Below are 24,693 nucleotides of genomic sequence, written 5' to 3'. Positions count from 1 at the left end.
AACTATGTACCAGAAATGAAAATATTATGACTGCAGTTGCCGGTCTAAACACTTAGCTCGTTTACCCGAGTTGCAAGTAGTTCAAGTTTGTAATAAAACATTAAATGCCATAAACTAACATCAGTGAAAATGAAATACGTTCCTATAATGCTAGTTAATTAAGTTAATTAATTAAAAATAGTTCAGAGCACCTTTGCGTTCTGCAAAAATTTTAGGTAAAAAAAAAAAAAAAAAAAAAAAAAAATGGCAAAAATATGAACAAAATAAGATTTTTCAGCCCAACTGAATGAGTTGTCAGGAGAAAAGTAGAAAACATGTCAGCTGTTTAATGGAAATAAGAGAAAATGGCTGAGGGTAAATGGAAATAAGAGAAAATGGCTGAGGATATGAGGGTAAACTTATCTAAAACAAAGATTTGGACTTATACATGTTACAATTGCATCAAGTAGAATGGTGTCGATTTTACCTAAATAGCTAACTTAATTTTATTACAATTTAGGCATATATATGAAATAACATTATTATATTATTTATTTTATTTAACTAAATGCTTATACTTCTGCAAAATGATAAATTTATCTTTCGTAACAGAATTTCCACTTTGCATTATATTAAATATGTTGTCTGTATTATATTGGGCCACGAGAAAGGTTGCTCGGGCCACATCTGGCCCACGGGATCAAGGTTGCCCATATGTGCTTTATATCATTGTGGAAAACTTTGCTGCTTCAGCCTTAGGAGAAGAATACAACCCTCGTGGTATAATTGTAACAAAATATTCTAGCACATGGGACATTTTTCTTATGGTGCAGGCACAGAGAATGGGTACTAGTCCTCTACTTTTCTGACGACATTTCTATGGATTTTTGTAGTAATATAAATGACAATGAACTATTTAAGAAACAGTAATAATCCTAAACAGTGGATATTTTTTATAGCAGACTCATCAACAAGGAGTCTGCTAGTGGTGTATGAATGGAAATAAATATGGGTGAATTCCAGTAGTCCCTTTGAAAAAAAAAACAAAACAAAACATATAAATATACATATAAGAACATATGCGTTGAAGTTGTAGGCACGTTACTTGGACAGAAATCTAGTTACATAAAAATATCTTGCTTTTTGTGTGAGTGCACATTCGGGCAAGGAATAAACACTGGGATGTCATGATCTGGCCAGAGAGAGAGAGAGAGAGAGAGAGAAGGGGGGCAGTTTTTTGCCTTGACCAAAGAACAGAATTTATATACCACTGGTAAACCCAAAAACTGTCTTTTTTCCATCCTTGTACATTAAACTGGGTTTGATGAAACAGTTTGTGGGGTCTCTACCTCAGGAAGGTCCCTGATAAACTACCTTTGTACTAAATTCCCATCGATCACCCAAGAGAAGCTAAACCAATGTATTTTTTGTTGGACTTCAAATTTACAAACTGATGAGGGACTGCGATTTTGAGGAAAATGTGAACAAAAGAGAAAAACAGACATGGATTAGAATTCATTCTGTTGTTGAAAACTTCTCAAAGAAAAGAAGGATCCAGACTACAAGGATATAGTTGGAAAAAAAAGGCATGAATTAGGGTTGAATTTGAAAGTGTCTGCAATTCTGCCCAGACATGATAGGAGGGAGTATATCACGACAGCCTTGCAGATCAATTTGGCCCTGAAACGATTGTGCAAGGCTCAAGGGGTAGAATTTTTTTCAGCCTGGTTTGTACTTGTTAACAGGAGAGACTGCTTCTACAGAGATGGGATACACTTAAATAGAAAGGGTGCAAGAATATTTGCTGATGCTATTGAGGCAGTGTTAGGTGGGTCGGAAAACTGCAGGCTTGGAGGGATACAAGGACTAATAGATTAACAGTAGCCACTGGCAGAGCTGAAAGAGATTCTTCCACTGCTTCTATTGGATTGAGCAGCAGCAGCCGGGAAAACATGATGCAGGATATTTCAGAGACTGCTGGGAGACATTGTGGTACAAGTAAACACATGGGTTGTGTTAGGGTAGCTAAGAATAGGAACAGGTGCATGTATACTTGTGTATAGACCAAAACTAGGAGGTTTGGTAAATAAATTCGATGAATTTGAGGTATTGCTCAAAACGTCAAAAGCAGATATTGTTGGGATATCAGAGACATGGCGTTACACAGATATAAGGAATGCAGAACTGGAATTTGGGGAGTACAATGTGTACAAAAAGGATAGAGAGGATAGGAAGGGAGGAGAGGTTATGCTATTAGTTAAGGAACACATAAAATCCAAGGAAGTTAAGCCAGTCGACATTGCTGGACAGTGCATGGTCGAGTCAGTTTGGTGTGACATAAGCATTGGGAGATGAAAATTGAGAGCAGGAGTGTGCTATAGGCTTAATGATTCTGATGAGTATAATAAGAAACTGTACAGGGAAATAGAGTGGGCCAGTAAACCAGAGAGTCTTATAATGGAGGATTTTAATTTCCCAGACATTGACTGGAATTTGTGGATTGGTCACTCACACACTAGCAAGGCTTTTGTGGATTTATTGGATGATTGTTTTCTACATCAGCATGTTCGGGAGGCAACTAGAGGGAGTAATACTCTTGATCTGATTATTAGTAGCGATTCTCCATGCATTAAGAATCTGCAGATAAAGTAACCACTAGGTGGCAGTGATCACAGTGTGCTGAATCTTACTCAAAGAGGTAACTACCATCAGGGGTAATGAGAACGGTTTTTGCTTTCGTAAAGGTGACTACGGTGACCTGAGACAGTATTTAAATTGTATACAGTGGGACCAACTCATGATGTTACCAACAGCAAATTCAAAATGGGAAGCATTCAAAGAACTTAACTTGGAAGGTACTAGGGCTTTACATACCAACTAAGAAATATTGTTCTAGGTTTAGGCCTAAATGGATGTCAGATGAACTAATGAGACATATGGCAGAGAAGAAAAACGCATGGGATAAATATAAATTAACACGTGACACAGAAGCCTATGATAGATATAAGCTAGTCTGTAACCAAGTCACAAAGGAGATTAGGCAGGCAAAGGCAGATTATGAGAAATCTTTGGCAAAGGATGCAAAGAAAAACAGCAAAGAGTTCTTTACCTATGTAAACTCTAGAAGGAAAGGGATGAATCAGATTTGTCCACTGGATATTGATGGTTCAACTGTTGATGATCCTGCTCAAGTAGCTAACAAACTAAATGAATATTTTGCATCGACATTCAGGTGGATGGGATCTATCCAGTTAAATTAAATGAGGCAGCAAAGTAAGTAAGCAAACCCTTAGCCATAATTATGAGAGCTTCCTTGGACTCAGGGGAGGTACCCATAGACTGGAGATGTGCAAATGTGACCCCAATTCACAAAGGAGGATCAAAAGCTGACACAAGTAATTAAAGACCTGTGAGTTTCCTTTGTATGGAAACATTGCTCACCTGCTCTGCCAGAACACTGCACAATTATTTTACATTAATTGATGATCTGTGCACCATTGCTACCAATTCCATAAAGAATTCAGAATAATTTTTTGAAAATCCATCAAGGTCTTGGCCTAATCTTTAGCAATATCAAGCTAAGTCGTTATTATTTGTTATTTTGGTTTTTAGGAGCATTAGCAACTAAGGCCATACTACTCCGGGGATATGTGGTGGTCATTCCCTGACCTTTCCGCATCCTCCGCATTTGGTGGTCACTGGCTCGAACCCCGGTCTAATCAAGGAGCATGTGCTACGCACTGCTGCTCACCTGGCTACGGAGGCGCAAAACTAAGTCATGATATTGCCAAATTCAAAACTTTGAGGTTCTACTCTATTCAGAACTTTCAGCTAGTTTCCAACTTTCTGATGCAAAATGAGACTGCTTATTTAACTTCAGACATTAAATAAAAAACACTCACAATTATACACAAATAAAAAACACTCACAATTATACACATAAATAAAAAACACTCACAATTATACACATAAATAAAACTATGATTTATAAAATACTTACCACATGAATTAATGAGATGCTTCAGCACTGTTAAGGCACCAATTCGTACACGTTCATTGCTGTTATCCAGTCGCTGCAGGAAAAAAGCAACCAAGCGACTAGAATAGGATGGTGCTTAAAAAGATATGATATATAACTAAATATTTTCTTCAAAAATAATTTTATATAGTTTTTATTTGAAAAAAAAAAAAAAAAACTAGTTATAAAAATTGTCCTGCAGTTTCATTCCCATACATGACTGAAGTTAAAGATTATTTTCCTATGCATTAATAAATTTTTACTTTGCCTGAAATTCACACATGATGAAGAATATGTCAATATGTCAAACATGTTTTGAGCAGTTATGCCACAGCATGGATAAATGTTTCTAATTTAAACACCAAGAATACAAATTAACTCTCAATTTGCTTAGCTAAACTAATTAGCCTATGAAAGAATACCCTGCTGATCAAGTAGGGCATAAACCCTGTTTTAAATATTTTATGAACAACACACACACACACACACACACACACACACACACACACACACACACACACACACACACACACAGCCTTTGCTGAACAATGTATGAAAAAAGTGGGCTCAGATAAATTTCACAGCACCACGAACATGCAATGCATTAAGAATAAATGACCCTAATGGTACAGAGCAAAACGTTGTTCTCTGCCATTACAGTAATTTATCCTCGATGCATTGCATGTTCATTAGCGCTTGCATTGCATGTTATCTTCAGCCTATCCAGTGACTGAATGAAGGGATTGTGGTTTATTAATTTTAAAAGTACAATGATTTTTTACATACCCTCTGAATTCTATTAATTCACCAAAACTTGATTATTATACTACATCGAAAACCATTCAAAAATATAAAGTCCTCTTCGCAAATCTAAATGAAACAGTCCATCACTTAGTAATTTAAAAGAATAAAGAGATTATCTCAATCACGTCTGTAGAATAACTTCAAGGCGACACTCTCCAAATATAATTGGCTAATATAATTTTAATGAATTCTTGCACTCACACAGCCCATGAATGATTCGACATAGTCTAGGATTGAAGGCGAAGGACCCCAACCTGACCCCAAAACACGTTAAACCACCCCGACGAAACTCTGTATGATAGAAGACTGTCACAATAATTAAAATTTAAACAAAATGAAAGAATTGATCACAGTGATGATATAAATTAAAAGCACGGCAATGGCATAAATTAAAACTATTTTTGCAAAACTTTTCCTTCCTTAAGCAGACTAGGCTTTTCGACTGACCGTGTTGATCACGGGTTGGAAATGGCATGCAACGCATGTGTGTTGAGTTATTAATAGGAGATTATTTGTTCTGACACATGCATATAAATGACCATGAATCCAAAATAAGGTAGAGTCACCGCAGAGTGTTGATAGAATTTTCGTGAAACTTCATTTCCAAGGTTTCTGAGATTAATAACTTTGTATAGTTGTGTTGGATATTCAGGATTTTTCCTCATTAAATAGAAATGTATGACTTTCATTCACAGCACGAAAAGCCAATTCTGACACACGGACAGATGTGGCATGGTGCTGTAATCTCAAGTCTAGAGTTCTCAGAGTTGAACCTCAATAAGATGACTAGCATTCACCACAAGAAATGTTATATATGAGATCATTTACTCGTAGCAAAAAAGAGGAAAGTGTCAAGATATTAATAGGAGATTATTTGTTCTGTTATATGCGTATAAAAACATATATGCATGAACAGATGTACATGAAGGCATATAATATTCCAGTACTCTTCAGACAAGTAAAACTCCATAAACCCGCTGCCCTAGTTTCCCAATAGCGTTTTACAGAAACTCTGCGTGTTTTTTTTATTATCAGTTTTTTTATTATTTATTATCATTTTTTTATTATCTGCCTTTAGACATAATAAAATTTGGCATTAAGAACTATGACACATTATTTAACTATGACACTTTAGATTAAAGATTGCAAAATTGGCAGCAACAATAAGTTGTTTTCATTGGACGTAAATTCTTTGTACACAAACGTTAACGTTGAATATGCACCTTATGTAGTTGTAGTGTTGGATTTATTGAATAATAACATCGGAATAAATCATACTAAACTACCAAAAAAAGAAATTTTCTATTTGATTAAAGTTCTGACTGAAGTGAATTATACTGCCTTTTAGGACAAGATATAAAGCAAATTTTCAGTTTAGTGATGGGTCTAAGCCTGAGCAGCCTAATTGCGCAGTTTTATTATGCTAATATCAAACATATACACTTAATGTCATTTCTTCCCCAGATTACCTATTATGGAAGATATCTCAACAATGTGCTTATTATCACCGATGATAATACCACTCAATATGTTTGCAGACATTGAATAATATTCATACGAGATTGCATTTTACACTGGAAAAGGAACACGAGGGAATGAAGTCCTTAAATTTTCTAAATTTTACACTCACATGGGATACTAATAAAATACAATTCAGCATTTATCATAAGCCTACAATAACCAGTATGTTTCTCCACTATAAGAGTTATCACCTTTTCGCTTACAAAAGATCCACCATATTTAACCAACTTGTATAAATATTCCACAACTGAGCCAGCCTTGCGCTTAGAAATTGAGGTATTAACAAACAGGTTTTTAAACAGAGGTTATCCTCTCACTACCATTAGTCAAATAAAATTGCAAGAAAAGACAGATCACAAAATATTACACAAGGCAATAAAAATTAGTAATAAAAATATTTTGTTCCAAAACTGTATATAGAACAAGGGCACAAGCAACTTAATAGACTCTTTAAGGATACTGACTTTAAAATTGTAGCAAAACCTATGCGGAAACTACAACCTATACAAAAAAATTGTACTCTCTTTTCCTCTTTTTTGGTACAGGTAAATGACTTCATATATAACATTTCGTGTGGTGAATGCAATTCATCCTATCAAGGTTCAACCTGTTGTACTCTAGACTTGAGACTGAATCAACGTGCCGTATCTGCCTGTGCTTCATCAGAATTGGCTTTTCATGCTGTGAATGAAAGTCATACATTTCTATTTAATGAGACAAAAATCCTGAACATCCAACACAACTATACAAAGTTATTAATCAGGAAAACCTTGGAAATGAAGCTTCATGAAAATTTTTCAACGTTTGGTGACCCTACCTCATTTTGGATTCAAGGTTGCATGTGCCAGAACAAATAATCTCTTATTAATATCTCAACAAACATACATTACACGGCATTGTCTTCCCCGTTCATCTCGTATATGCATATTAGACCAGTGTGTGTGTGTGTGTGTGTGTGTGTGTGTGTGTGTGTGTGTGTGTGTGTGTGTGTGTGAACTAATCACTTGATAATCATTCAATTTGTATACTGCTTGTTGTCTCCCCTTTCTTTGAATGAACTCTATTATGTTATATGTATGAACAGTAACTGAGTTAATTTTAGAAAGCCAGTGGACTTTTTAAAAAAGTGCACTTTGTTTAATTTTGTCTTTTTAAAAAGTGCACTTTGTTTAATTTTGACCAATTCTTTATTACTCATTAAATGTAGTAATAGTAATGGAGATCATGTGATGAAAGAAAGCAAACATTTGCGCTTATGTAGCATCAGGCAAAAAAAAAAAAAAAACTGGAGCAGCAAAAGCCTCAGGCTTCCTTGCACCATATGGCTAATGATAATAATAATATTCTGTTTATGTAGTTCTTCTGCTAGTTGAATACTAATGTAAAATCAGTCATTAAAATGAATGAAATTCACCGACCTAAACACTTTGAAGAATTTTTGAATAAGATGAAACATGATCCTTGAGGTGAAAGTCAAGTCTGGCCTTATCAAGCTGTCAGTAGTATCCCTTCCAAAATATGGCACAATAACTGAGGCATAACCTGCTTCTGAATCAGCTAAAACAAATACACAAAGACCCCCACTTTGTTGGCTTTTGACAGTAATAACACTTGAATGAAATTGTATCCTTAAAACCAACCGTATGTTCATGTAACACAATATTTCTGCCTGAAAAAAAAAATGTTCATGAAATTTTTCATTAAGATAATTAACAATATTTTTCATTTTTGATCCCCGACTTTGAATTGCTTTTTTTTTTTTTTTTGCCCTTTTGTTGGTGGGCAAAGATGCATCATCCAAAATATCTGCAGAGATCTCTTCCTGCTAAAAACATTCCTAAAAAATGGATTTTATCTGTCCAATTTTCGGACCAGTATTCCTTCATAGCAGGTTTTTCATTTAGTCTTATGTTAATAATCACACAAAAAAAAAAAAAAAAAGGCTTTAGTTCATTAATTGAAATTGCAAACAAGCCACACAATAGGGAACAATCAGAAAATAGCTTATTTTAAAGAGCTTCCTTGAAATAATTATTTGTTTCATTCAAAATTTCTTCAAACAAAGAATCAGTATAAAACAGCTGAAAATATTCAAGTCTTTGGAATATTTGAATTAAATGAATGAAATTCACAGTTTGAAACAGTAAAGAGGAAAATGTTTGAATGAAACATCACATACATTTCTTGATCTCCAATTTCCGACATCAGTACTAGTTGACAAGTCGTCATCAATTTCTTCATCACTGCTACAAGATATATCATCGGGATCAAAAATAACATCATTGTCACTATCGGACAAAAGTAAATCAAATTACGAATCAGAAAGTTCTAACAGTTTCTCAATCTCATCATCACAAAGGCCTCTACAAGATTTTGATGCCATGACTAAACACCTTGTTATAAAGTAGTCCATAATTACTCCAGAAGAGCAGGAAAATGAGCTTATAACTGGCAAAACAGAAATGCATGTCTGGTGCAACATCTTGCAACATGAGATTGAAAGAGAAATTTTACAATTTCACATCAGATGTGACACAAAGGGTTAAAATTTAGGGTTGAAATTGAAGTTGAAGTTGAAATTAGGGTTGAAATTGAAAGTGTCTGCAATTCTGCCCAGACACGATAGGAGGGAGTATATGATGAGAGCCCTGTCAATCAATTCGGCCCTGGAAAGATTGTGCAGGGCTCAAGGGGTAGAATTTTTTTCAGCCTGGTCTGTACTTGTTAACAGGAGAGACTGCTTCTACAGGGATGGGATACACTTAAATAGAAAGGGTGCAAGAATGTTTGCTGATGCTATCGAGGCAATGTTAGGTGGGTCGGAAAACTGCTAGATTGGGGGGATACAAGGACTAATAGATTAACAGTAGCCACTGGCAGAGGTGAAAGTGATTCTTGCACTGCTTCTATTGGAATGAGCCGCAGCCTGGAAAATAAGATGCAGGATATTTCAGAGACTGCTGGGAATCATTGGGGTACAAGTAAACACATGGGTTGTGTTAGGGTAGCTAAGAAAAAGAACAGGTGCATGTATACTTGTGTGTACACCAATGCTAGGAGTTTAGTAAATAAATTTGATGAATTTGAGGTATTGCTCAAAACATCAAAGGCAGATATTGTGGGGATTTCAGAGACGTGGTGTCACACAGATATAAGAAATGCAGAACTGGAATTTGGGGAGTACAATGTGTACAGAAAGGATAGACAGGATAGGAAGGGAGGAGGGGTTATGCTATTAATTAAGAAACACATAAAATCCAAGGAAGTGAAGCCAGTCGACATCGCTGGACAGTGCAGTGTCGAGTCAGTTTGGTGTGACATAAGCATTGGGAGATCAAAATTGAGAGTAGGAGTGTGCTATAGGCCTAATGACTCTGATGAGTATAATAAGAAACTGTTCGGAGAAATAGAGTGGGCCAGTAAATCAGAGAGTCTTATAATGGGGGATTTTAATTTCCCAGATATTGACTGGAATTTGGGGGCTGGTCACTCACACAGTAGCAAGGCTTTTGTGGATTTATTGGATGATTGTTTTCTACATCAGCATGTTCGGGAGGCAACTAGAGGGAGTAATACTCTTGATTTGATTATCAGTAGTGATTCTTCATGCATTCAGAATCTGCAGATAAATGAACCACTTGGTGGCAGTGATCACAGTGTGCTGAAGTGGGAGTTACTCAAAGAGGTAACTACCATTAGGGGTAAAGGGAAGGGGTATTGCTTTCGTAAAGGCGACTACAATGGACTGAGACAGTATTTAAATTCTATACAGTGGGATCAACTGATGATATTGCCAACAGCAAATTCAAAATGGGAAGCATTCAAAGAACTTATCGTGGAAGCTACTAGGCTTTACATACCAACTAAGAAATATTGTTCAAGGTTTAGGCCTAAATGGTTGTCAGATGAACTAATGAGGCATATGGCAGAGAAGAAAAATGCATGGGATACATACAAATTAACACGTGACACGGATGCCTATGATAGATACAAGTTGATCTGTAACCAAGTTACAAAGGAGGTTAGGCAGGCGAAGGCAGATTACGAGAGATCCTTGGCAAGGGATGCGAAGAAAAACAGCAAAGAGTTCTTTACTTATGTAAACTCTAGAAGGAAGGGGATGAATCAGATTGGTCCACTTGAGATCGATGGGTCAACTGTTGATGACCCTGCTCGGGTAGCTAACAAACTAAATGAATATTTTGCATCGACATTCACACATGAGGAGTTATTCAGCGAGGGGAATGCCAGAGGTGTATTCAACTCTAGCAGTAAGCTAGAGAATCTTGTAATAACTGAGAGCAAAGTGGAGGAGAAATTGTTGAAGATAAACACAAGAAAGGCACCTGGGGTGGATGGGATCTATCCAGTTATATTAAAGGAGGCAGCAAAGGAGGTAAGCAAACCCTTAGCCATAATTATGAGAGCTTCCTTGGACTCAGGGGAGGTACCCATTGACTGGAGATGTGCAAATGTGACCCCAATTCACAAAGGGGGATCAAAGGCTGACACAAGTAATTATAGACCTGTGAGTTTAACTTCTGTTCCCGGAAAATTAATGGAGGCACTGGTGAAAGAAGCACTGCAGGATCATCTAGACAAGACTTCAGTTATAGCTAGGACACAGCATGGTTTTGTTAAGGGGAAGTCTTGCCTGACCAATTTGATTGGATACTATGATGCAGTCACAAAAGAACTGGATGCAGGGAATAACTTTGATATTATATACTTGGATCTTAGAAAGGCTTTTGATACTGTTGCACATGGAAGACTGCTGCACAAATTGGAGCAGTGTGGCATTGGAGGCAAGTTGCTGCTATGGATAAAGGGGTGGTTGAGGGGGAGAAGACAGAGAGTGGTAATCAATGGACACTGCTCATCGTGGACTAATGTTATTAGTGGAGTCCCTCAGGGTTCAGTATTGGGGCCTTTATTGTTTTCTGTATTTATAAATGATATTGATGATGGTATATCAGGCTTAATGTCCAAGTTTGCAGACGATACAAAGGTTGGCAGGGTTGTCAAGGACACTACTGACACTATGCTGCTGCAACAGGATTTGGAAAGGTTGAGCAGATGGGCTTCGAGGTGGCAAATGAAGTTTAACATTGACAAATGTAAAGTACTACATATGGGAAACAGCAACCCCAGAGCAACGTATCAACTCTGTGGTACTACACTGACAGTGGTAGAGAATGAAAGGGACCTGGGGGTGGTGGTGCAGGCAGATATGAAGTTCTCTGAGCAGTGCAGACGAGCTGCAAGAGTAGCTCATGGTGTATTGTCAATGATATATAGAAATTTTTCTAGCAGGGATAAGGAGGTGATTATTCCCTTGTATAAGGCAATGGTCAGGCCACACCTAGAGTACTGTATACAGGCCTGGAGGCCTCATTTCAGGAAGGATGTAGAGCTGCTGGAACGAGTACAGAGAAGGGCAACTAGATTGGTGAATGGGACAAAGGGGTTCTCTTACGAAGAAAGGCTTAAGTTTTGCAAATTACAGTGTCTGGAAACTAGGCACCAGCGGGGTGATCTGATAGAGGTGTACAAAGCCTTGAATGGTTTGAGCATGCTCAATGCTGATGGGATTCTTCCTCTAGCTCAGAAAAATCACCTGAGAGGGCATAAATTCAAATTGAGGAAAGACAGATGTAGGATAGATGTGCGGAAATTTGCCTTTAGCCAGCGGGTGGTTGGTGGGTGGAACAGACTTCCATCCCTTGTCGTGGAAGTTGATAGCCTAAATAAGTTTAAGGCTCAGCTGGACAGGTATTTCGAACGAACAGAGGGGTGAAGTGGAAGTGGTTATTTTTATCTATTTATGTTACTTTTTTTTTTTTTTTTTTTTTTTTTTTTTTTTTGGCTGATGCTGCATAAGCTTGCTTTCTTGCATCAAATGCCTCTACTAATGCTAATGCTAATGCTAAATTTATATCCCACCACCCACATAATACGGAGGTTGCAGTGCATTAATACATACTGAAATACTTAATGTTTGTTATAAAAATACTGATAATTGAGAGGATAAAAAAATTTTGAACCACCGCTGATGTTTTAATAAATTTTAATTATACATATACTTTTCTAATATAAGTCCTAGTATCTTTATTATATATTTTTTAACACTTATCCACACTTAATTTTTAGGATTTTATATATACCATATTTATTTTTATTTTGTAAATAAACTATTTTAATTTTTATATTTTACTGTTTAGTTGGTTGATTTCATTACATTGATATTAAAATTTGTATTTACTAAAACGTTTTAGATAAAGCAATGTTATATAAGATTTTTAATCATTTATTTTGTATGTGTTCTAATTTCTCTTGCTAAGGAGCCAAAATTCAGAAATTCCCAAAATTCTGAAAGTCTCTGAGTTGCAAGCTTTCTGGATAAGGTGTCAAAGTATTGTACTTTAAAATTGACTTGTGTTATTTATAATCAAAATTAGTGCACCCTTGATGGGGGGGAGGGGAAATGAAACCCCATAATCTGATCTAAAATGTAACCTAACCACATTACATTAACCTTTATGGAAAATTATTTCCGAAACATTGGTTTACACAAATGCAGCATTTTCCAGGAAAAACTTAATTCAAGGAACTTAACTTGCATAATTCAAGGAATACCTAGTGGGGGACTGAGATTTTACTGTGTATCCCAACAGCTACTCATTTATGGTGGCTGTTAGATTATAAGGCCTATGATCACATGGCTCAGTTGTTCCTTATTTCCTATTTATGCACTATACTGTAAATTGAAATCCCCGTAAATATATCTCACTTGGAAGTGCTTTGAATCTAATGGCACCAGGGTTTTCCCCCCATCACCGCTCTCACTTGGAAATGTGGGACTCTTATTAAAAAACTGACAATTTTTATATTTTATTTTTTTTAAGTACATGAAGCACTAAAGTTTAGCATTTTTATTTTAAACCTTGACACTATTAAAAAATGTGTGCAAAATTATATTTTCTTATATAAAAATGCTTGCTTAATAGTCATGTTAAAAGATTAGAAAAAAAAGGGGGGGGGGGGATTTTATTTTTGACTATAATGCACTTCACTTGTAATCTACATGTTAAAGTCTCCGCCAAAACATGCATATCACGGTTGCACTCTAATACTTTTATTTGTATTATACTTCCAATAAAGACATCAATCCTGAAATGAATATAGAAACTGGCTTGTTTGCATTACCTAAGTTTATGTGTTATTCTTTTATATCTCTGGAATGTTAAGTTTATCTTTGACAACTTAAAGAATGAAAATGTGGAACTTGTGAAAGACTTACTAAGAGCTGCAATACATCTTAAAACTTCATTATGATTTTTCACACCAGACGGATGAGAATAGTCAGGTACACAGCACACCTAAAAGGGGAAAAAAAAGAAAAATGAGTAACTGAAATATTCCGCAGTGTTTAAAAAAAAAATTAACTAAAGCATTTCTCCCTATAGGTTAAAATCTGAATTGGTTAAAGAGAAGTGTTTAACAGGCTGGTGTGTTTAGAAGTATTGTGATAACTTTCTGTAACATTTCATCGGTGATTGTAGTCTCTGCTGCTCTCTCTTTTTTTTTTTTTTTTTTTTTTAAGTCATTTATGAAAAGAGAAAGTTTTGTGGCATTAAAAGCAGAGAAAACATCTGACAAAGTAATACAGAAATGTATCAGTAAACATCTAAATGTAACAAAGTATTAATCAACTCTCTTTAAAAATAAAAATAGATTCTATATTTGCAAGAGTCCTTTCTATGTGCCTTCAGTGTAAATTATATTTTTTATAGATTTGGATTCAATATCATTCTTCAGTAGGCATTTTTAAGAATCGAGGATCGTTTGAATGAAAGGTACTTCATCTTTGAAGAATCATCACTCCAGTAGTGATGAAGAATCATCACTCCAGTAGTGGTGATTCATAGAATTGGTGATTAAATAGAAGATAGTCCATAACCCACCAGGATCTGTTGTTGTTTCTAATGTTCTAAAATCAACAAATGTACTGAATGAGATTCAGAATCACCATCACTTGAATAGAATTCTATTTCAGTATCAGATGACATATTATAAAGAGCTGATTCAGCTCTTTATAATATGTCATCTGATATCACACTGTCATCAGCTTCAACATACTGCCCATTCCTGTTCTTTTTCATTCCTGATGTTTCTGGCTATGGATACATTATAGGGTAACCCTTTAGGGTAAAATTTTATGGGAAAATACTTTATACATGATTATCAGTAGATATGCACTAAGAATAATGTTTTGTTTTTCACAAACTAAAGAATTAAAATTCAGCAATCATAATCTTCAAAAAAAATTTTATGTCACATTTATGTCCATTTCTTGGGGAAAATACTGAACTAAATAAAATAACTTCAGTATAAACAAAGAATGCATTAAACCTTGAACCAAGTGTACAACTTTTATAGCACTCTCTAGGCAGTGTGATTAATGCTAAGCAAAATCCCAGCTATAATTCAAATAGACCTGATTCAATCGATTAGTTGTTCATTTCATGTGCCTTTCCTTTTACAGTGCTCATTTACTGACTGCAACTGAATAGATGCATATCTATGTTAAGGCACAACATTTGCAGTTGGTTTTACACAAGTTTGCATTCCTGCAGCAAATATGATAACCAATTATTATTATCAGTCATATGGTGCAAGGCCTGATACTTTTGCTGCACCAGCTGAGAGAGAGAGAGAGAGAGAGAGAGAGAGAGAGAGAGAGAGAGTTTGTTTGTTTTGTTATTTAGGAGCATTAGTAACTAAGGCCATATTGCTCCGGGGATATGCGGTGGTCATTCCCTGACCTTTCCGCATCCTCCGTATTTGGTGGTCACGGGCTCGAACCCCGGTCTAATCAAGAAGCGTGTGCTACGCACTGCTGCTCCTGCCCACCTGGCTACGGAGACGCCCGAGAGAGAGAGAGAGAGAGAGAGAGAGAGAGAGAGAGAGAGAGAGAGAGAGAAACAAGCTTCAGAAGTAGAAGAGAATCACAAATAAAGAGAAAAATGATGAAATCCACTCAGGACCCTGGATGTGCTAAGCCCATACTCACCAGATGTGAGCTCATAGGAGCAAATGTACAGAGCAAAACTGGAAGTTATAACATGTTGGGACTCTTTTTAACATCCAAACATGTTATAACTTCCTATGTGGTTGATCCCAGTGAATTTCTCATTATCCTAATGCTATTGTACATTCATTATAACGACATTGAAAACAAAAGGATTTCCTTATAATGACTATAAATTTCTTCCTTTTAATCTGAATTTATACTTTTTTATTCAATATTCGCATTTAAAAATGACAGAATGCTTCAAATATATTGATTGTTGTTTGTTTGTTATTTGGTTTTTAGGAGCATTAGCAACTAAGGCCATATTGCTCCGGGGATATGCAGTGGTCATTCCCTGACATTTCCGCATCCTCCATATTTGGTGGTCACAGGCTCGAACCCCAGTCTAATCAAGAAGATTGTGCTACGCACTGCTGCTCCTGCTCACCTGGCTACGGAGGCGCCCACAAATCAAATATATTGAAGTATATAGTTTGTAGCCTGACCATGACAAATCATTTGTTAGAATTTCCCACGCTCTTTTCTTGAAGTGCAGTAATGAAATCAACATAGACTAGAAGTTTATCTCATTAGTTTGAATGTATGTTTATTGGTATGGCTCTGCCAATCACAGATAAAATTAGGATTTTACAAGCTGTAGATAATGATGCACATTCTAAGGCTGACATCACCAAACAGTTCAGCATTCCCATGAGTACTCTGTTGTTCACTATTCTGAAAGATCAGAAAAAGATTGAAAGTTTACAGAAATCTGCTACATCGGACAGGATAGGATTCAAGCATGAAAGGCAAATTGTCTGGACCTTGAAAAGGTCTTCCTTTTAATCTGAATTTATACTTTTTTATTACAATATTCGCATTTAAAAATGACAGAATGCTTCAAATATATTGATTGTTATTTGTTTGTTATTTGGTTTTTAGGAGCATTAGCAACTAAGGCCATATTGCTCCGGGGATATGCAGTGGTCATTCCCTGACCTTTCCACATCCTCCATATTTGGTGGTCACAGGCTCGAACCCCAGTCTAATCAAGAAGCGTGTGCTACGCACTGTTGCTCCTGCTCACCTGGCTACGGAGGCGCCTACAAATCAAATATATTGAAGTAACTGATGAGTTTGTAGCCTGACCACGACAAATCATTTGTTAGAATTTCCCACGCTCTTTTCTTGAAGTGCAGTAATGAAATCAACATAGACTAGAAGTTTATCTCATTAGTTTGAATGTATGTTTATTGGTATGGCTCTGCCAATCACAGATAAAATTAGTTGTTGTTGTGTTGCTATTTGGTTTTCAGGAGCATTAGCAACTAAGGCCATATTGCTCCGGGATATGCGGTGGTCATTCCCTGACCTTTCTGCATCCTCTGTATTTGGTGGTGACGGGCTCGAACCCTGGTCTAATCAAGAAGCGTGTGCTACGTACTGCTACTCCTTCCCACCTGGCTACGGAGGCGCCTAGATAAAATTAGGATTTTACAAGCTGTAGATAATGATGCACATTCTAAGGCTGACATCACCAAACAGTTCAGCATTCCTATGAGTACTCTGTTGTTCACTATTCTGAAAGATCAGAAAAAGATTGAAAGTTTACAGAAATCTGCTACACCAGATAGGATAGGATTCAAGCATGAAAGGCAAATTATCTGGATCTTGAAAAGGTACTTTTGGAATGGTTAATGAAGATGCATGCAAACCCATAGATGGTAATCTTTTATAAGGCTGAATTGTTTGCACATCAAATGAATATTGGAGAATTTAGAAGTTCAGATGGATGATTCCAGAAATTTAAGCCTCGTCATGGCCTGCCTTTCAAAAAAAAGTGTGATGAAAGTGCAGCTGTGAACATCAATGCTACAAAAGAATGGAAGGAAAATTGTTTAAAAAATGTTTTGCTGACATAGAACCACAATGACATCTTCAATGCTAATGAAACTGGACTTTTTTTTTTTAAATTGCTACCGGACGAAACACATTTAAAGGCGAGAAACATAGTGGCAGAAAAAATCAAAACAAAAGGGGTTATCACTCTCCTAGCAGCAAACATGTCTGTCACAGAGAAGCTTCCTCTTTTAATTATTGGGAAAGCCCAGAAGCCTTGATGCTTTAAAGGTTTGAAGATATTACCAACTATGTACTGAGCAAATCAAACAGCATGGATGACATCACAAATTTACAAAGAATAGATCAGAGACAGATTGCAGGATGAGTGAGGAGAAGAGAAAAATTTTGCTGCTTGTGGATAACTGCACTCCTCAATGTCAAGTAAACAACGTACATGCAATCACTGTCGAGTACCTACTAACAAATATGATGTCAGTTCTTCAGCCACTTGATCTAGGTGTAATCCAGTGTTTAAAGAAAAACTACCGAAGAATGCTATGAAGCAAAATTGTGCTGCCTTAAAAGCAAAATTCAATGTGAAATCAACATGCCCATGGGATGAAGTTGAAGAAAAAGTGATCTACAATTGCTTCGAACATGCTGGGTTTACCGCCTTGAATGATGCCATGTGTGAAGCTTTGCAAGCTTCTTCCTCTATTAATTTCGAAGAACAGTCTGATAATAAGGAAGAAATATGTGAGCATGTATGTCATCACCAGAACTTACAGGAAAACTTAAGCTTCGAATATCATGCAGAAGTGGATGTGGACACTGAATGTTTCAGTCTATGCACAAGGGAAGAGGAACTCATTGCAGACATAATGGAATCTACTGAAATTTTTAGTGATGAAAATGAGAAACCTACTGTGGTTTAACAAGAAGTTGCAATAAAAGATGCTGATCAAGGATTAGAACTTTTATATCAAATTTTTCAAGAGCAGCTTAGCTGCGAAAATGAAATAACTGCTTCATGCACTTTCATAATTCTCTTTTAAAACATTCTCTACCATTGGAACAGCATGTTTTAATGGATTATTTTAAAGCATGAAACAATTCTCTTGCCTTGATAAGTATGTAGCCTATGTAATGAAATTAACAATTTAATTGTATTCTTACTGCACTCTACAATCAATGCAAAATTTGCCATCATAATTTTTTGTGCAATACTGTAGTACATATTATAAGATTATACTATATTGTATTAGTAGAATTACATTACATTTTCAAGCTTTTACTTGTTTTGTTGCTGATTTTATGAACTATCGATATAACGTCCTTTCGATATAATGACCATTTTTCTCATTCCACTATGAGGTCATTATACAGAGCTTCAACTGTATAACAATTCAGCAGCACATCATATCACTTAAAGAACTTAAAAAATATACCATATTTCATTGATTCTAAAATGCCATTGATAGTAAGATGCAGCATTATTTTCAGTACCACTAACATAGAAAAAATGAAATGCTAAAATAAATTGACAAAAAAATTTATTTCAACAGAATACAATTTACTGATATTTTATCATACATTTTACTTCATTTATTTCTATATTACCAGAGCCTAAAATTTCTTCACATTCAGAGTCTGATTTTTCTTAATCACTTTCCAACTCAGAGTTTGTGTTTTTCCACACAATATCAACCTCCATGCCATCTAAGGCTTTGGTGATGCAAGATTTTTTAAAAGAGTGCTCCACTATTGTCTCCAGTATTTTCTTCCAAGCTACTGACACCCATTCTGCAAGATATAATGCTGGTGATTTCTTCATTGTACCAGAAAGTGTCAACAGAAGGTTTTCAGTTCAACAACCAGGACTCTTTTTCCTTCCTGATATAATGCTTTTTCTGATATAAAATATTTCTTAATCACTTTCCAACTCAGAGTTTGTGTTTTTCCACACAATATCAACTTCCATGCCATCTAAGGCTTTGGTGATGCAAGATTTTTTAAAAGAGTGCTCCATTATTGTCTCCAGTATTTTCTTCCAAGCTACTGACACCCATTCTGCAAGATATAATGCTGGTAATTTCTTCATCGTACTAGAAAGTGTCAACAGAATGTTTTCAGTTCAACAACCAGGAGGACTCTTTTTCCTTCCTTCCTGATATAATGCTTTAAGTGGTTTGTTGACTAAAACATCGAGGAGTTGCAGCTGGCTAGTCATGCCACCAGGAAGAAGTGGCATGGCTAGCCAGCTGCAACAAATTGATATTTGATGCCTTAATGATAGTTCTACATAATGCATGAGTCAGTCGCACCAGCCTCTTTTTACACTGAAATTTTTTATGTGAAAACATCTATGGTGGCACTAGAGTAAAATCAACTGGTAACAAAATTTTCTTGTAAAGGAAATGACGCAATTAATTGTTAATGAAATTTTTTTTATGGAAATGAACCAAATGATATCACTTCCTATTTGGTGGCTGTTAGATTTTAAATTATGCAAATGATGTCATTTCCTAATTGGTGCTAACGATGCTAACTCAGTCACTAACGTTTATTCGGTAGAGTAAGCAGCAGGTAGTAACATTAAGCAAGAATAAAATGCAAGATTTTGGTCAATATCAACTTCCTAAGTAGCATAAGTATATAAGTAAGTTTCAATCAAACCGTTCAAAAATTTAAACGGTTTTACTCTAGTGCTGCCATAGATGTTTCCACATAAAATGAAACATCTTTTGTGCATACAGGGTACACACATGATTTTTTTTCATCTATTCTGAGGGATTTCACAATTTGTCCTGTCTTCAGTTGCATTGCATGGCATGGCATGTAGTAGGCAGTCTTTTTGTATGTATCTTGGTGACAAAACATAATGCAGCTTCGTATATTTGTGGGTATCTTCCTTTCTTAGGCCCCATAGCACTTGGTTGTTGTTTTGCAAGAAAATATAAGAAAAAAAAAAAAAAGTGATTGATCTGTAATTCAGGTTATGGTCATTTTCCAATGATGAAAATTTGCTTCAATAATATAAAATTTATGCCCTGCTGCTCTGTTACCACACTTTTCTGCATAGACAATAGGTTTTGGTTTCAATGCAGCATCACACTGAAATCTTTTTGAAGGTGTTTTAAATGGCTAGTACATTAGTGCTAGTATAGGTGTAATTTTAGTTACATGTGTACTAGCACAAATGAACATAACTCAATTGAAGTAAAGTAAAAACAAGATGAACAGATATGCATGTACTTGCAAAAGCACTCCCACAAGCCTGGCAATCCCCCTTTCACTTGACACCTACCACTCGCACAACTTTCTTTTAACAGTGTTTATAAGATGCACCCCATTTCAGAGATGTTAAAATGTGAAAAATGTGCATCTTAGAATCTATGAAATACAGTATACTTTTTTGTTTGATTAGGACAAAAATAATTTTTGATGTAACAAATTTCCAAATATCTGGCCTGCAACCATCTTTCAATTTGATTTTACACTCACTCGTGTGGTCTGACCAAGAGGAAAGATGCCATCAGCATCCTTCCTCTTGGTCATTCCACATGAGAGTGCTTTGAATGAATTGGGTTTGCTCAATTCATGATGGACAGTGGGTTGAGGGTTGAGTGCTAGACAGAATCATAATGGGCTCATGTCATCTCCCTGAATGATTTCTTTTCTGATGGGGATCACTGGTTGTGACCTTCTCAACCTTGATGGTAGTCATCCATTTCATCATGGTTGCTTCTAAGAGGTGTGTCAGATTGACTTGTAGAACTTCTGTGTCCCTACCACCCAGTTATGGGGCATGGAGTTGAAGGCCTTGTGGCAATCGATGTAGGCCATGTACAAATTGCAGTGCTTCTTGTAGGCATGCTCCATACCTGCAGCATTAATTGTCAATTGGTCCTTGCATCCTTTTCTCATCTACTTACATCCCTTCTGCTGCTTTCCCTCCAAATGGTCTGATGTCTGCTTAGTTAGCTGGTCAGGATCTTGTACACTGTTGGAAGAAAAGTGATTGATCTGTAATTCACCAATTTGTTGTGTTTTTGTCCTTAGACTTCAGGTAGGTGATTTCTTGAGCCAGAGACTATGGAATTGTGTCAGGGTGTCATATCACCTTGGTGAACTGCTTCACTGTCTGTCACTGGTACAAGAAGTTCAACTGTGCACAGTTGAACTTCTTTTACCAGTAGTTGTGGATATTATCTATTCTTGGGGGCTTTCCAGATTAACTGTTGTAATTCTTCCTTTCCGGATCTCCCTTTCTGTCATCTCTCGTACATCCTAGTTTTCTTCCATTCTAAGTCTATCAAGGGGCATACAGCTGTTATTGTTAACTTTGCTGCTCCACCAGTTACACCTCAAGTGCCATCTAGTCAGGAGGGGGACTCCATTGCCCTTCTCCTCCTCCTGTTGTCTAATGTTCCTGTAGATGGCTCTCTGATTTTCACCAAATATCCAGTTGTCTGTTTTCCTCTGGGCATTCTCCCTATATCAGTGAAGTCTTTTACTGAGGGCAAGATGGTTCTGCTTGAGGGTGTACAAGTATCCTTCAATACTCTGGTTGGGGTCTCATATTTGCTGTGGATGTCGTCTTTCTTGAGGATGGTCTTCACTTCTCTGATGAGCTTCTTACTTATATCCCATTGATATTGGGTCAGTACGGCTATCTTCACTCTCAGCTCATCTCTCCTTCTCTCTCGTGTTTTAGCCTGGATTCCCAGACTGCTGATTCCTTGTCTTTGCATTTTGTTTTCTGTTGGTCTCTAGTTTCTCTTCTGTTCTTCCTGGTGGCTGCTATACAGCAGAATAGTAAATGACTGTGCAGATAGTATCTAGTGTTACTTCGTTTCTGTTGAGGTAATCCAGCATTATTTGCTGATTGATGTGGTTTGTGACTTGCTGTAGTATTCTGCAGGGTTTGTTTTGGTATGGTGTGAGTCTGTGTGGTCTACATATAGATTTTGACAACAAAGAGGTGATATATTACTGGAAGCAAATATCATATTGGATAGCATTATATTTAAGAATCAAAATGAACAAAACTACTTACTTGAGGAAACAGTGTATTCAATATATTGTCTAACTGCACTTCCAAAGCCAAACTCTGATTTGAGACAGCTGCATTTAATACCATAAATAATCCCTTTGCAGAAAAGAAAAATGCTTTCTTAAATGTTTAATATGTTTAAAATAAAGTCACATTTTTATACTATGGCTTCTTTTGAAACAAAAAAAGGTGAAGGGAGTATGAATACATGCAAGAAAAAATAACATGGGTGTAAAAATAAATAAGATAGGTACAATTATGAATAAGAATAAATATATTCAAATTGTTCATATTGTTGTTGGTATTTGCTAATTCAAATTGGCCAGTATATCCATCCCCTGTTATTACAGACCTTGGTATCCCTATTAAAACAAATGTTTGAATTCTAATTTTTTTTGTTTGGTTTTAGTAATAGTATTAATTGTGGCAAATGATGCAAGAAAGAAAGCTCAAATATCAGCCAAAAAATAATAATAATAAATAAATAATAAATTCCCATTTCACCTATCCAATATTCTGTCTAGTTCTTCCATGAATTTATTCAAACTACCAACTTGCACAACAAAGGATGGAAGCTTGTTAGCATTTGAAAGAATCCCATCAGTTTGCTCAATGCTTCCACCAAACATTACTCCTCTAACACAATCGATGTTGTTGTTGTTATTTGGTTTTTAGGAGAATTAGCAACTAAGGCCGTATTGCTCCGAGGATATTTTTTTTTTTTTTTTTTATGTGAACCCCAAACACGAGAGGTATTAGAACCTATAGTACTTAGTACCGTGCTTGGGTTGGAGGTTGAGAAGACGAAAGAAGATATTTGTTGACATTGGACTTGAACTTCTGTAGATTGTAATTTTCAGGAAATACGTATGAGGGAAGGTTGTTCCAGAAAACGGCAGTTGAATGAATAAATGAGGAAGATGAAAAGTTGGTTCTGTGGGTTTGAAGTTGGACAGTAAATGGATGTTGGCTGGTGGCGGCACGTGTTCGGACTGTTTTGAAAGAGAGAGCGGGAATTATAGAAGCCAATTCAGAAGAACAGTGCCCATGGAAATATCTGTAGAAGAGGCATGCAGCAGAAACAGTACGTCTATGAGAAAGCGAGTGGAGAGACTCTGTTAGAGATGAATCATTAATTAACCTAACTGCCCTCTTCTGAATGGAATCAAGAAGCCTGAGAGAGGTTTTGGGGGCACCACCCCAAATGTGGGAACAATATTCCAAGGCAGGGCGGATTTGCGATTTATACAGAGTGAGCAGCTGTTTGGAAGAAAAGTAACGCCGAGAGCGAAAGAGAAAACCAAGTTTTTTAGATGCAGAGGAAGCAATATTTGTAATGTGCTTGTGCCAAGAGAGATTAGAAGTCAAGGTAATCCCCAAAAGAGATATATCCTTTTGCCTAGAAATTGGAGTGTCACTAAAGATAAGCATAGGAGCAGAAGAATCCTTTTTGCGAGATATAACACAAGACTGAGTTTTAGAAGGGTTGAAATCAACTATGTTGTCTTTGCCCCACTGGAGAATTACCTGAAGATCGGCATTTAAGGAATTGGTAGCAGATTTTCGAGAACTTGAAGCTGATTGAGCAGGGCAAGGTTTCTCAAAATGGAAAGTTGAATGCAATGTGCTATCATCGGCAAAACTATGGATAGGATTTCCAGTCAATGGAAGAAGGTCATTGATATACAAGAGGAAAAGAGTGGGGGAAAGAACTGAACCTTGGGGGACACCGGCATTAGTGGAGAAGTTAGAAGACAGAGAGCCATCTACCATCACCCTCAGTGAGCGATCAGAGAGAAAACTGGATAACCAATTACTAAAAACAGTTGGCAAACCATAAGATGGAAGCTTGTTTAGAAGACCTTTATGCCAAACACGATCGAAAGCCTTTGAGATGTCAAGAGCAACTGCTTGTGTTTCACCGAACCTTTCCATTGAATTAGTCCATAAATGGGTAACATAAGCCAGAATATCACCAGTGGATCGACACCGACGGAATCCATACTGGCGATCGTTGATCAGACGGAAGGTTTCTAGGTAGTTTAAGAGTTGGCGGTTAATTGATTTCTCCATTACTTTAGAAAGAGTAGAAGTAATTGCAATGGGACGATAATTGGATGGGAGGGATTTGTCACCCCTTTTAGGAACTGGCTGGATATGAGCAAATTTCCAAGCAGAAGGAAAAACACCTTTGGAATAAGAAAATGAAAAAAGGCGGCAAAGAATAGGAGTAAGTTCAGGAGCACAGATTTTGAGAACAAGTGGAGAAATACCATCAGGACCTGGAGCTTTCTTAGCATCAAGATTCATCAAAATCCTTCTGATATCCTTTTGACGGAAGACCACAGGAGGCATTGAATGGACCGTGTTGGGAATGGTGGGAGGTGTTTTACCAAGTTC

At 36.5% G+C, this 24,693-nt stretch overlaps 1 protein-coding gene across 4 annotated transcripts in view; it reads right to left on the bottom strand.

The window, feature by feature from the left end:
• The window catches only part of c11.1 (maestro heat like repeat family protein c11.1), a 1,259,325-nt gene that overhangs the window by 950,494 nt on the left and 284,138 nt on the right, over positions 1-24,693 (bottom strand). For all 4 annotated transcript variants that reach the window (XM_090383553.1, XM_090383554.1, XM_090383556.1 and 1 more), the window contains exons 9-11: positions 22,297-22,389; positions 13,623-13,701; positions 3,980-4,093 (exon numbers count right to left, since the gene is read on the bottom strand). In XM_090383553.1, the coding sequence (XP_090239679.1) occupies positions 3,980-4,093; positions 13,623-13,701; positions 22,297-22,389 (286 nt within the window). The remainder of the gene's footprint in view (positions 1-3,979; positions 4,094-13,622; positions 13,702-22,296; positions 22,390-24,693) is intronic.

The sequence above is a fragment of the Mastigoproctus giganteus genome, chromosome 10 (assembly GCF_048544385.1).
Source record: "Mastigoproctus giganteus isolate SK-2022 chromosome 10, ASM4854438v1, whole genome shotgun sequence".
Lineage (NCBI taxonomy): Eukaryota > Metazoa > Arthropoda > Arachnida > Uropygi > Thelyphonidae > Mastigoproctus > Mastigoproctus giganteus.
The sequence above is the reverse complement of the archived record's forward strand: the minus strand, read 5'-3'. Positions and strand labels throughout refer to the sequence as shown.